The sequence below is a fragment of the Colletotrichum gloeosporioides genome (genome assembly GCF_011800055.1).
Source record: "Colletotrichum gloeosporioides strain Lc1 chromosome Unknown consensus_54, whole genome shotgun sequence".
Lineage (NCBI taxonomy): Eukaryota > Fungi > Ascomycota > Sordariomycetes > Glomerellales > Glomerellaceae > Colletotrichum > Colletotrichum gloeosporioides.
The window spans coordinates 877702-892562 of record NW_025544699.1 but is presented as its reverse complement, the minus strand read 5'-3'; the positions used below and the strand labels follow the sequence as shown (position 1 = coordinate 892562).

Sequence of the window (14861 nt, the reverse complement as noted above, 5' to 3'; positions counted from 1 at the left end):
AGCATTGCATCATGCGCTGCACAACGCCGTTGGCTGACCTGCCTAGGTGCCTGGGCCGCCGCCCTCCTGATCGTCACCCCAGCCCAGCAGAGGAGCCGGAGCCGGAAGTTGGCTGATGACGGTTAATTGGCTTGAGGTGTAGTGTTGGTGTCTGATGATTTGCCGCCGGACTGAATGTCCTCATCTCGCAAATACATCGGGTCATTGACAGCGACGATGAGGAGCAATCGACCGAAAATCCCCAATTGACAAGCCGTTACCCCACGAGAGACGTGAGGAGATGAAACTTTCAGCATTACATTGTCTGTTCAGACGTGAGCTCGGGCTGGGACAAGGCCGGTACAATGCACGGCGAGGGCGAGTCCACAGGCCGTTCCCCATCCGGTGTCCTGTCGCATCTCCACCGTGTGCCGCGGGCAGCAGAGCTCTCTCCAGGCTTCTCCAGTTTTGTCTGTCAACTTCCAATGGTGTTGGAGGATTGCAAGTGGTGCAGCAGTGCCTGGCTTCCGGAAAGCCAAAGGCAAAATCCTGGATCCGAAGTGGGCCCCAACGTGAGGTGAAAGGTGACACTGCGCCTGGTGCTGGCTCAGTGTCTGGTGCAGTCTTCCACTGGGACTGACATGCTGCCCACGTTGCCCACTGAGAGTGCCCGCAGCGGCTGTAAGTGGTCATCGACATGGATTCACTGCATGTTTTGGTATGATTACGTAGTGCGACGCGAGCACGCAGGCTTGGTTCGCACCTCACTCAACTCACTTCGAGCCTGCGGCAACAGAATGGGACTGGCTGCGGTAGATGTTTGGTAGATGAGACCTTCCGGTGGGCTCCTGTGGCCACGGAATGTCCGCTAGAAACTGCGAGGGTGTGCGCTAGGCTTCCCTTGTGCGGCCCAGATAGGCACGGTACAGAGTACATTGGCCTACAGCGATACCATGACTGTCAGGCCGCAGAAGAGACGCTAGTGAGGGGCGAAGAGCCACATGCAAAATGCAAATTTGACCTGGTTCAAGGTTCATCTAAATTCTCTGCAGTGCTTTGCATCGCTGCAGCTGCTGCTACGTAAGTCAAGTGAGCGCAAGTGAGTGCGAGTGTGTGTGTGTGTGTGAGTGAGGTGCGCGCGCGCCATGTTGACGACAGCTTCGACCACCACAGACCAGACTGATGACTGTCGCTCTCGCCGCTCGCTCGCTCGCTCTTCCGCCCATCCGTCCGTCCAGTCCCTTTCCTAGCTTCTCTCCTCCCACGGACACTCTACTCTCTCTTCTCCAATCTGCCCATCTCCGATTCCCCTCTTGTCGTCCACCCGCACGTTCCATCAAGCGGGTATTCCTATCTATCTAGCGTTTTGTTTTAGCCTCTGGCACTTCAGCTGCTCCTCAGCATATCGCACCCAGACCAACACCACAGAAAAAACTAGACGGGACATCCTTGTCTCTACTTTGTAGATCCAGTCCCGCCCACAGCCCGTCGTGTAATACACTTCCCCATCTCTTATCAGCGCCGACGCTGCCCACCCTTTTTACGCTCTTCCTTTCTTTGCGCCCACCCTAAGCATCGCGAGCTCGAGCTTCCCAGCTTTTCTCATGAAGTCCAGCTAAATCCTGCAACGACCGACCGCCCAGCCATTGGCCTGGTTCTCCGACAACTGGCACCCGTAGACTGGTGCTCCGGCGAACCTACGGCGCCTCCCGTTTCCGCCTTCTACCGCCGCCGAGAACTATAAACCCAGCCAGCCATGTCTTCTCCCAACTTTGGCTTCTCTCCGTGGAGGAGACGAGCTTCCTCGCTGAGCTCCCAGAGGAACAACGAGACCAGCCCCGAGAATCCGCTTCTTAGTCCTGGTCGCAACTCCCAGCTGGCCAGCACAGACAGACTGTCGTCCTCCGTTTCGAGTCACCGAGAGCCTATTCGCTCCTTCATCCACGGCACCTTGAGGGACCACCTAGGCAAGCAACCCTCGGCCGGCGCGATCTTCATACCAGACGCCACAGCTAACTCTTGATCGCCAGCTCCCGTCGACAGTGCCCAGTACGCCCGCAGCGTTCGCGAAGATACAGCAGAGCTCGCTTCGTACCTCCTATCGGACAAGAAGACGGGCCAGAGCCCGGCGTTCCTCTCCCGCCAGCGCTCTCAGAACTCCCAACTCGCGCGAGAGACGGCCATTTCAGATAACGAGGAGGATGATGTGGGAAGCGCGCACGTCACCAGCTCCGATACCATCCAAGAGGTTTCTGAGCCGGCATCGCCAGAGGAAGGGGAGGAGGAAATTCCCGAGGACGGTCCCTCAATCCTGACGAGCTTACTGAAGAGATCACCGCCGCAATCGCACCGCGAACCCTCTCCCGACGCTCGACCTCACTTCCAGCAGTCTCACTCGGAAGTCGATGAACCGAAGCCGAAGCGATCACCGTCCAGAGAAAGACCGGAGCCGGAGGTGCAGCGTTCGTACGAGGCTGTTGTGGAGGAACCGACCGAGCGCACCCCGTTGATACCGAGGCTATCCTCCGACAGCTTCAGCACAGATGGCAGCACCAATGGGGTCGACGTTGAGGGACAGAAGCAAACTCCCAAAAAGCATTGGTTCCGTGGCTTGAAGGACCTGACGGTCAACGTCGAAGATCACATCGTCCATGGCGTCCAAGTCGCGACCAGCCCCAAAATTTGGGACCGCAAAGTTCTGTGGCAGAATGCCGTGGTTGCGCCGGTGTCGTGTTTGCCCGCTGTCATTGTGGGATTGCTGCTTAATGTACTCGATGCTTTGTCTTACGGTAAGTCTGGTGTAAGTCGAGTTGGAGTACAAACATAACTAACTGTTACAGGCATGATTCTCTTCCCTCTTGGCAAGCCTATTTTTGCCGGTCTCGGCTCGGCTGGCATTTCGATCTTTTATGTCAGCACCATTGTCTCGCAATTAACGTTTTCATTTGGTAGTATTTTCAAGGGTGGTGTCGGCTCTGAACTTGTAAGTAGAATCACTTCAACCAGGTGCCAAGACTTGACTAACAGGACCTCAGATCGAAGTCGTGCCATTCTTCCACAACATGGCCGAAACGATCACCAACCACATTGGTCAGGACCAGCCCGATGCTGTGATTGCGACGACTATCGTCTCCTATGCGATTAGCTCAATGATGACAGGAACTGTCTTCTACCTCATGGGCAAGTTCAACTTCGGGTATATGGTTGGCTTCATCCCGCGGCACATTCTGATTGGCTGCATCGGCGGTGTTGGCTGGTTCCTGGTTGCTACAGGCTTCGAGGTGTCAGCCCGCATGGACGGTAGCCTCGAATACGACCTCGATACCCTCCACAAGCTCTTTCAGACCGATACAATCCCTCTTTGGGTAACCCCCCTCATTCTGGCCATTATCCTCTTCTACAGCCAGGCCAAGGGAGCGTCAAAGTACTTCTTGCCACTGTACATCATTTCCATTCCGATTGTCTTCTACTTCTTTGTATTTTCTTTGGACGCGCTCGAGCCTGATTCCCTCCGTGATCATGGCTGGATCTTTGAAGGCCCCCCGGCTGATGAGCCGTGGTGGTTCTTCTATACGCTGTACAGTACGTTTGGTCCGCCCTCTCTGATCCGGACGGTCGCTGACAAAATCCTGCAGAATTTCACCTTGTCGAATGGGACGCTGTGCTGGAGTGTATTCCCGCTATGCTTGCCCTTACTTTCTTCGGCATTCTACATGTCCCAATCAACGTCCCAGCTCTTGCGCTGCAGACAGGCGAAGATAACGCTGATCTCGATCGTGAGCTGAAGCTTCATGGCGCCTCCAACTTCATCTCTGGCCTCGCTGGTAGCATCCAAAACTATCTCGTCTATGCCAACACTGTTTTCTTTATGCGTTCTGGAGGAGACAGCAGGCTCGCCGGTATCATGCTGGCTGCTTTGACCTTTGGTGTGATGATTGTCGGGCCGAAGATCATAGGCTTTATTCCCATCATGATGGTCGGCACTCTGATTTTTGACCTGGGATTTGAGCTACTTCTCGAAGCCGTTTGGCTTCCGAGGAAGAAGCTGAAGCTGGCAGAGTATCTCACGGTAAGCTACCACTTGATCTAGTTTCAAGACACAAGCTGATGGTTTTCAGGTGATTGTAATCGTCCTCGTCATGGGCATCTACGACTTTGTCATCGGTATCGGTGTGGGTATAATACTAGCGTTTGTCTCCTTAATCTTTCAGACATCGAGGGTTCCTGCGGTGCGAGCAAGCTACACAGGCGAGATCGTCGGCTCCACCGTGCGCAGAAACCCCTCGCAGCACCATTATCTGCAGGAAGTTCGTCGACAAATATACATCGTCAAGCTTACGGGCTTCCTCTTCTTCGGCACTGTGGTCAGCGTTGAAGAGAAGATTCGAGCTCTTATCGACGACGGAGCCTTTGCCGAGAGGCCCATCAAATATCTCATCCTCGACCTGTACCATGTTACAGGCCTGGACTACTCTGCTGGTGAGGCTTTTAATACCATCAGCAGATTGCTTGACAACAAGGGCATCATTCTTGTTATCAGCGGGAAGGATGCAGAGAGTGAGGTTGGCAGAAACTTAAGGCAGGTGGGACTACTAGGAGATGATGATATCGAAGTCACGCTGCTGCCAGACCTCAACTCGGCCCTCGAGAGCTGCGAGAATGAGCTGCTCAAGACGCTGTACGCAAGCCAGCAAGAGCTTCGCAAGAACAACCGCCACGCACCAACGGCCAACCTCGACGTACCAGCGGCGAAGTCAGATGGAGGATCCTTCGACATCGTCATCAACTCGCCGAGACGTAACCAGCTCCACGAGGCGGCGAGAAACGCATTGGCGAACACAGAGCCTTTGGGGACGACTAGGTGGCAGAGCTTTAAGGAACCACTGCGACTGATGTTGCAAATCTTCCAGGGCTTGAGTGAGAAGAACGAAGACTTCTGGTTCAGAGCTGTCGGGTACTTTGTCAAGAAGGAGTACAGGGCAGGCACCGTCCTGTTCAAGAGAGGCGAGGTCGCAAAGGGCTTTTACCTGGTTGAGCACGGCATCCTTCGCTGCGATTACGACCTGCCCCAAGGCTCGCTGACGGAGAGTATCGTCGCCGGTACAACGTGCGGCGAGCTTCCCTTCTTCTCGGAGACGGACCGTACAGCTACGGTCACCGTGGACAGAGATTGTGTTGTGTGGAGAATGGATAAGGAGGGTTGGGAGCGGCTGCAGAAAGACCAGCCAGACGTCGCGCAGGAGTTGCTCAGAATGTCGCTGAAGCTGACGAGCGAGCGTATGACGTCTATTACGTCGTACATCCTGACCATGGCGGGATAAGGGAACATGTGCTCACACATAATTTCATTGACTACTACTATCGACTGGAGTTCGTATGGATACAAAAAAAACCAGGATGTCAAAAAGGGGGTTGAACTTGGGAAGTCATCATAAGCGAGGCGCTCTTTTTTTTTCAAAAGTAGCACAAAAAGTACCTATCTATCTTAGACATGAGAGGTGGCAATCCTCTCCGAGAGCGGGTGAAGTTTGGAAAATGACAAGCTTAAAGTCTGCTTTGTTAGCTTCGAATATGTGAAGTGTTTGACAACATGCTCTCAATTAGTACTCAGCGCTAATGTTCCCTGTTCTTGTGGTGACTGAATTTATCGTCCGCGCGGGTATTTGGGCTTAGCAGACAGGAGGATTAGACCCGGTGGCTATTCTATTGTCCTTGTCGTCGTCTCTGTCGTCCTTAACGGTATCTCTACTATCCATGATCGACCCTGTTGTCCCTCTCTGTCCGAAAAGCAAAGGTCTTCCGGTATGTGTGAGTGTTTGTGCATGTTGTCTAGCACAAAAGACACCCAGAAGTCATGAACCTAGTCTGCAACAACGGAAAAATTCGTGTTATGTATTAAGTGCTTACACAGGTATTTCAACCACCCTGTTCCGGCTCCAGATCGGATCGTGGACCCGTCGTGTTCATGAATTCAGCCAGGTGAGATACCCAGAACCGGCCAGCCTGCTACAGTCGATAGGGGGAAATTTGGGCGAGACATCGAATGTACAGCATGCTAGCTTTTCTCGAAGACGTACTGAGAGAATACGATGATTTGAATATTCGTTGAAAAGCTACAGCGAAATTTCAGCGCTCTTCCACCTTGAGAGGTTGAGGCTTTGTGGGCGAAAAACATCTCATGGTAGTGAATTCCATATGACTCTACGCCGTTCATCAAGCTGAGGGAAAAACTTTATTCACTGCTGCACCAAAAATCTCCGATCTCCAGTTCAAACACAATATAGGACGCGCAAGAAGCAGGGCTTCCTACTTCAGCCACCTGCACATCTCACCATCATCTCAGGCCCTGGATACGACGACGTTTTTACTGATCAGAATTCAGGAATATCATTCAGAAGAAACCGTACACGATGGAGCCTGGAGATATACCCAAGATTGAAGAGCGTAATGCTGATGACTCCTCTTCGAGCACCAGGCTTACGTCTCGGGGGTCTACTGTACCGAGGACCAACGGAACGAGGGAGTATACGACCGCAGGCAGCCAACACCCCTTCGCTGATTATTGGAACAAATGTGGTAAAGATCCAGGAGACGCGCTGTCCCAGATCATTGGCACGCTCAAAGGACTGCAGTGGTCCGGTATTCATGTTTTTCGAGTGGGCCCACGCAGCTGTGAAACCAAAGACCTGGTCCTCGTCGTGTCCATTTGGGTCGAAGGGGGCTCGTTTGATTGGGAGCAGGGAAATGCCGTTGTTCTTCGCTGCCAGGAGATACTGAACCAGCATGGCTTTCCTGACGTGTACTGCGAATTGGCCGAGGTAGCTCCCCGAAGACTGGAAGACTATCGCAGATGGGTACTCAAAGATCGGGGAAGGCATTACTACGAAGGTTTGCCATCGAACCCGACGTTCTTGGCCAGATCTCCCGATCCTACTTGGAACCCGCCAATCAACAACATGGACTCGGGATACCCTCCATCAGTAGAACACAAGTTTCTGATGCCGATCGGCCGCCACCCCATTCTCGAGAAATGGAACAGTGACGACAACGCCTCCTCTCTGAGGTCTCAGGTTGTGAGCAATCTGAAAGGGGCCAACTGGACTTCAGTGGATATACTCCGATGCGGATACGAGGGGAAACGAGATGCCCCCGCGATTCTCTTCGTCTCCGTCGAGCCTGGCAGCACGACGCCAGAAGAGGCACGACAGTTTGCTGATAGATGTGCGGCCACACTTTTCAATCATGGAATTACCGACATGTCTTGCGAGGTGAAAGAGTCACAAGTGGTTCCACTAAGCAAGCTACAGCCACCTTCAACCGTTGTCGACACAGGCAACTTGTGGAAGGCGAGCTACAACCTGACTGACCTGGTCGGTGCCACTATAGCCAAATCTGATCAGCAGGGAAAGCAAGGCACCAAAGGCCCTTATCTCCGAGTCAAGACTGTCGAGAACGGCATAGAAACATTTTCAATCTGCGCCCTGACTTGCCGGCATGTAGTCTCGTCTTCAACCCAAGAACTGGAGCACTCTGGCTCGAATAAGGTCTGGCAAGGTTGTGAAGCTATTATACAACCGGGGATCGACCATGAAACCGAGGTGAAATGTCTCACACATCGTCTAGCAAGCGAACAAAAATCCCATTGGGATGATCCCGCAGCCGACGAAGGGATGCTTAGATCTTACAACGCCCGAAGCACCGTCGAGTCCAGGACATTCGGCCATCTTGCTTACACAAGACAAGGCTCAAGCGGCAGAGCGACGGATTGGGCGCTCATCAAGCTCGACGTCGACAAGCATGAAAGACCTTTGGATACGATCAAGAACCAAGTGCCAATCGGTTATGGCGTGGAACGCGGGTACAGTCATAAGTACCAAAACCAACAATGGGACAGCGCGAGCGGGAACTTCTCTTTCGAGCCGCGTCCGGACCATGGTATTTACACCTTGCGGGGCATCACGCCGGTTGCAAGCATACAGGAGCCAGAAAAATGGACAGATCCCACGCGCGATGGCGCGATTTGCCTCGCCAAAGTCGGCCACGGCTCGGGCCTAAGTTTTGGTATCGCGAACCAGGCTCTGTCGATTCTTCGCCGCTCGAAGTCTCACCAAGGAACAACAGGAGATGAAACTGAGCTCGATGAAGACGATGATCTGATATCCCTGACGATCTGCGTCTTGAGCCGAGATGGAGAGTTATTCGGCCTTTCTCCCACGTCGAGCTTCGGCATCGCGGGTGACTCTGGTGCTTGCGCTTGGGATCTCAACGGGCGCGTCGCCGGGATGGTGACGGCAGGGTCTATGTGGCACTCGGAGGATCGTTGGACGAACATGACTTATGTTACGCCGATGGAATGGATTCTGGAGGATATGAGGGAGTGTGGTTTGGAGGCTACGCTTTGCGAGTAATACTCAGGACCATGGTTTATGAACGCCCGAATGTCCCAACATATACCATAGATCTCACGAGAAACAACGCTTCAAGAAGTATAGCTATAGTCGATATCATGAATCCGGCTTCCACTTGCCGGCGGGAGCCTGCAGAGTCCCCAGATTATCAGTGTTGTCGAGGGCGCATCATGTTATTATGTGATATTACCTCCTTTCCATGCCTCGGCTGCGACCTGAGATCCGGCCTCTATAGCATTTCGAGGAGAAGACAGTATCGGCCCGAACACTTTTTCCATCTTACCGGCGCCGCAAATTTATCAGGCCCTGGTGTTTCCTAGTTTGATACGCCATCTTGCCGACATGAGATGATGCGCTTTCGCCAACCACTGCACTCGTAATTTTATACCTTCGTTCAAATTACCAAGCCAACTGTCATGAAGTATCAAAAAAGCCAAATAGCCTCGATAATCTCCGTTCACGTGCTCTTGTTGACAAACGCCCAGAGTTTCGTTTGATGTTCGTCCCAAGGTTTTCCAGCAAGCGCCCGTACCGTGTTCTTCCTTCGTCCCAACTCTTTCCTGTATTACCAAGAATAACAATTTAGCCAACGTGACAGTCATGAAAACTTTAATCCGGTAGCAGACACCGCCCGAAAAAAAAAAAAAAAGCTGTCATCTTTTCGTTCAGTGATACCCAAATATAACAGCCGATGCCTTCGATCCTACATCAATTTGGAGCCGCGAATCTTGTTCGGTCCTCGCTGATTAATGGTCCATCCAATCACAGCCCAACGCCCGGACCAAAAAGGACGTGTCGTCGGATTTGCCACCCCATCCCAAAGATCCACCCGAATCGACATCCGGAAAGGCGCAGGCGGGCGGGCGTGCGTTGCGTTGCGGCGGCGTCAGACGCAACCCGCCCTTTTAAAGCGGAAGTGGAACCCCCCGCCGGACTGCGTCCCGGATATCCTCACCTCATCCTCCTACCTTTCTAACTTTTTGTCCATTTTTATCTTGCTTTTTTCTCGATCCATCCCATCTTATCCCATCCTGACCGGATCGCGGCGCAGCATCTGGGAGAGAGAAGAGACAGAGACATGAGTCTGCGGTCTATATTAGGCGGCGGCCGGGTAAAGAAGGCAAAGCCAAAACCGTCGGCCTCGTCACCTCGCAAGAACGGTGGCACCAGCAGTCCGAGGGCTGGGAGCAAGAGCAAGAAGCAGCCGCCTGACGCAGACTCTGACGACGGTGGCAATGATTACTTCAATGACAGGCTGGACGACGCCGGGTTGGTCGCGGCGCTTGCGACGGACATGTCGCTCCGCGATGTCGTGCAGGCCATCAGGTACACCCGCAACAATATGTTCGGCCCGGTCCCCGCAGATGCGGCGGGCATGAACTCTACGCGCATCGCCGAGGTGCTTAATTACCGTAAAGCCATGCCGGGGCTGGTGACCGTCTCCCATCTCCACGCGTTGCTGGCCTCTCCCACCGCGGTGGAGCGCGAGGTCGCAGAGTTGCAGCGTGGCGGAGTGGTTCGCAAGATCTACGTGCAACGTCGCGGCGGGCTCGGCGAGGCGCTTATACAGTCTTCCGAGTTGGAGGAGATGATCACGCAGTCCGCCGAGATCGACGGGGAGACGCAGGCCATGCTCCTGAGCTTTTTGAAGGAGAATCCGCAGGCGCAGACGATGCCGCGGGCTGCCTGCAGTTATAAGCAGGCTGATGCCATGGTGCGGGCGGGGTTCCTTACGGCGAAGATACACTCGCAGGACGTGAACACGCCACTGATGAATCTTCACTTGCGCCCGGAGGTGCGCGCCAGCCTGACGAGTATCGAGGCGGTGTCCCGCGCAGCGTCCGGCACCTTTGACGCCGTGGGCGGGCAAGGAGCAATACATGCTGCGGGTGGTGGGGGAGGGGCACCACGGCTGTCCCGCGCCGACACGTCATCTCCCGACTACACCATCGCGGTCCCCGGGAACGGTTCTTTTCTCAAGCTAACTGCCGCCGCGGTGGAACATCTTAGCAAACTGCTGTCTAAATCGCAATTTAGGGAGATGCCCGTGTCTATGCTAAGAGAGAGATGGGAAGGTGGCGTGGCTCGTGACGAGGCACGCCTGGCAAGGAGGGCCAGGGGAGAGTTTGCTGGAGTTTTGCCGGGACGGACGAAGAGGTGGAAGGAGTTTTACGGATTGGAATTCAACTGGGTCTTGGAAGAAGCCATGGGGGCCGGTCTGGTTGAAGTCTTCGAGACACGGAGCGTAGGTAGGGGAGTCCGTTTGTTGTAGCCCCGGGAGCCCAAGTGTGTTAACGGCGAGCGGGGTACCTTAAGCTTGATACCATGAAGATCGCGGATAGCCTTCAAATCTCGAACGGTCCATAGACGGCGGCAAGCAGGAGCTGCGGATGAAACTTGTCTGCAAAAGCCCTGTTGTATCGCCTAGAATACCACGACATCATCACTCGGGGATGCTGTGGCCGCCTTCCGGCATGTTCATCCGAGTCCGATGTCTGCAAGAGTAAAATGAAATCATGAACACATTTGAAGCACGCAGATCGAGTCAGGGCAACATTTGTGTGTGTTTCCCGATTTAGGACCGACATGTTCCCTGCCAATGTGTGTGTGTGTGTGTGTGTGTGTGCGCTCGAACTGCGGCAAATCCGTGATGATTACGTGGGAAAGGGGAAAGGGGGAAGAAGCCTGTTCGAGAGGTTTTCCCCAAAGCCCTGGTTCCCTGTTTTTCATCTGTCGCCAAGCACGGGAATGTGGTGAGGGCCATGAGGGGTCACACTTACAGCGTGCAGTAAGAGCGAAGTGGCGATGCGGCTCCAGGGTGATCTAGGTAAATCCCAGGTGTTTGCGGTTTGATCTCCCACGCTTCGCCCAGTCGCAGCGTCTTTCGTGGAGGGCACAAAATTTAGGCGAGAACGGCTTTGTTTTTAATGTGACTTCGAGGGTCGAGAGTTTCGAGTCATGGAGCACTCCAAAGCATGAGCAGAGCATGAACGTCAATCACCTCTCATCTGTTCTTTCCACTGATTCGCGTGGTCCTGTCAAGATCACAGACCTCGAGCCTTATCGTGCGGGTTACGGGGCTCTCTCTGCAGGACGCGATACACGCCGTCGTTTTCTAGTTGCATGAGTTTAGCTGGTTCTCATTACGAATGAATCGTACAAACACGCAACTGGTCTTGCTGCAATATCGAAGTTCTCGTAAGATGGAACCCGAAGCGTAGTGGAGATGTTGTCGACGGCAGATGCTTGCACGTCTGCAACTAGTGCTGCATGTTGAGGTAGTCGTTTTGGGTAGTCGATGAGTTGACATTGAAAGCTTTGACATTCAAAGATCAGACACTTCTCGAACGAAGTGCTGAGGACAAAGGCGCAGCGATTCGACGTCGGGGTTCGGGGTGGCTGATTGCTGGGGAGGAGTTTGACGTTGGGTGTAACGCAAAACGCTTGTATGCCGGGATTAACAAACAGAGATCAAGCTCAGGGGCTTAATCGACCAGCTCGAGGTCAACGACGCGATGACCAAACCACGCGGGGGCTGCTCCGAAGCTTCCTGACCGTTGCAAAACGGCGGGCTATGCAGCTTGTCTGCGCGTTGAAACCCCGAATTGGAAAGGGAAAAAAGCAACTTGAACTGCAATGCAAAGGGCGGATACGTTTAACCCCCGTCAGAAGTTGAGGTAAAGTGAGCTTTGGGCACGGCCTGGCCTTTCGAGAGACGGCCTAGTAGAAGACAATTTTCCCGAGGGCTTTGTGTGAGGCGACCAAGGTGCTAACAACCATGGTGAGGCACTTGCGCTACTGTCCTGCGACGTGGGATTGCGGAGAATGCAGCAACTCCAAGTGCCAGGTTCGTCGGATGACGGAATCGCGAAGGCACGGGATGGATCATAGACAAACAGCAGCTGGCAACCGTCGCAACGAGACATGGACACACGGTACAGAGCACGGCTCGGCGAGACTGTCCCGGTGTCGGGGTTGCTGTCTCTTGTTCTCGCTTGTCCACCCGTCCTGTCACCGGTTATCTCTTGCGCTGCGATCAGGCGGCAAGACAGATGAGTCTGCGGAGAGATCTTCAAGTGGCCAGAGAGCAATTGGTCAATTCGAACGAGGGGCCTGGCAGGATTGGTGTGACGGCCGAGGCCCTAGAGACTGTTGGAGCCGGGTCACATCGAGAGGTTGTGTCTCGACGAATGGGAACTGGCGGGGAGTGGGCGAGGCTGCAGCTAGCACGCTCGTCGTCACACAGACTCGGACGCCAGTGTGTGTCTTCTCTTGACTTCTGGGACCACTGGGTGGTGCTAGGAAGCTTGCCGGAGCCGGCTCCTGGTGCGGGTGCAGGAAAGGTGACGGATGCTAACGAGCGTGTGCCTGGGCGATATGCTGGGCGATTTTGTGCACGGGCACGCCACACATGGGACTTGTAGAGTTGATGGGAGCGCGCGTTGGCTGGATGAGGTAGTGATATGATGGCGTCGGAAATTACAGCGTGGTCCGTCCATATGGGGGTAGGAAGCATGTTGCTGCCAATTCGCAGGCCTGGTTTGATTGCGACCACGATTGGCACTTTGAGTGCGAAACCCAGCCTTTCCATTTGGCGCGCTCTGTCCAGTTGCCGGGTCGAGCCATCGTTGATGATCCAGACGACTGGCTTTCCCTAATCGACATCGAGGGTCTTGTGTGGGTAGATTCATGGATGCGTTAGGTCGAGGGTCGGAGAGAGCACCGAGGGTGGATGTCGAAGCCAAGCATTCGGGGCATGAGGCAGGCCGCAGCTGCTGGCGATGTGCAAGGCGGGCTTCCGTGCTGTCAAGACCCATAGAGATGGACGAAAGACATGTGGCGGTATTGTTTCTCGGCGTGGGACGAGGCAGTAAGCAAGCTGGGCTGATGAGAGACGTCGACGACAATTCCATTTCACGACAGCTGAGCCACGCTTGCTGGCTGCGCGGCACCTCGCACCTGCATACGCGTGCGACACTGTACGAGCCTGGCACATGTGCGTGCTGCCCTGTCCTTCTCATTGTTGATCCGATGATGGATTTGAAGTGCCGTCCGTAGCAACGAGCGACATGCTCGCAGCTCACAAGCGTTGGACCAGGAGTGAGCCAGTTCGGATTTGACAGCAGGGGTCCTGGGGATGCAGGTATCTCGGGACCTGGACGTCAAGTAGCGGCAGGGAGTCAGGCCGCACGGCGAAGCGGGCTATCTTCTGGCAGAAAGGGGAGACGTTGGCTGGTAGCTTGATCCAAGCGACTGCGTGGCTTTCGCGATTAAAGGGGCGTCGCGACTTGCCGGCTACCTGGGATGCTTGTATCGCACGGCGACGAGGCGCGTATATGGGGGCTAGTCCGCATAGAGACTGACCCCCTGCTGTGCCTGAGTTGAGAGCTGGTCCTTGCAGGGGATATTGACAGGGGTACAATCTCCAAAGTCTGGGTACCAATTTGACGATGGGCGGGCTAGCAAGGGAAACTTTCTGGGGTGGGAGTGACGATGAGTGGTGCACTGGACGGACCCCATTAGCCCTGGCTAGTCATTATTGAGGGAGCAGTGGATGAGAGGCGACGAGCACAAGAGAGAACAGAGATTTCGCCGTCGATAATTGCGGTAATGGAAAGGTACCCCCTGGCCTGTGAAGAAGGCGCCAACCGTGTTGGTCGAAGATGCTGACCGACTTGGATGACTTTTTAATCGACGTTGCACTTGCAATCGCAAAGTGGAGGGTGCATACGGATGCAGAGTAGGAGCAACACAATCTAAGGTAATTGACCAACAGTGGCTCGGCGAATCGACGAATACTAGCCGGGGGAAAGCAGAAGGAAGAGAGACACATCAATGGAGGGAATGACACGAGCAGAGAGATGAGCAACGCAAGTCTCGCCCAAAGTGCGTTGGTATTGGCAACTGGCATGGCAGCGAGAGAGCAGGGGACGGCGAGCAGAAGGGAAAAATCTCCCCCAATTATCCCTCTGATCCCCTTTTTGGCCTGTCTCTCTCTTAACACAAACATCATCTCCTCTCTTTTTTTTTTTTTCCCCTTCCCTCCTGCGCTGCGCTCCCTTCGCTTCTCGGAACGCTTGCTGTGCTCTGGTTGCTGCTGCCCCTCCAAACGCGGCGGCTCTTCCTGCTCCAGCCTGATCCAGCCTGATCTTTTGTTTCTCTCCATCAATGTACCTCGTTGATGCCCGTCCTTAATCGGCGCTGCTACCAAGGATCGCCAGTTTCATTCATCGGGTTGATTGATAGCTTGTATTGCGCAATTCAGTGCCTCTTCCGCACCCGTTGTCGGCATATCCCACGCACAACTTTTAGTGGGGTCTCACAAGCTCCCGTCCTGAAAAAGCAAAGCGAAGAAAACGGTACGTACCCACACCACTTGCATTTGCGCTGCAGTGTGCATGCCGGGCCACAATCCACAGTCCACAGTCCACAGCCCGCAGCCCACCCACGTCCGCTGTTACCTCCCTCTTCTAG

At 54.3% G+C, this 14861-nt stretch overlaps 1 protein-coding gene across 1 annotated transcript; it reads left to right on the top strand.

Moving 5' to 3' along the window:
• Window positions 1-1735: 1735 nt before the first annotated feature.
• On the top strand, window positions 1736-10659 carry GCG54_00004754 (uncharacterized protein; the record flags this gene model as incomplete). Its single annotated transcript, XM_045404798.1, has 7 exons — window positions 1736-1892; window positions 2010-2768; window positions 2820-2962; window positions 3015-3561; window positions 3615-4048; window positions 4098-5275; window positions 9462-10659. 7 exons carry the CDS (start codon window positions 1736-1738, stop codon window positions 10657-10659), a joined length of 4416 nt encoding a protein of 1471 aa, XP_045262741.1.
• Window positions 10660-14861: the final 4202 nt, after the last annotated feature.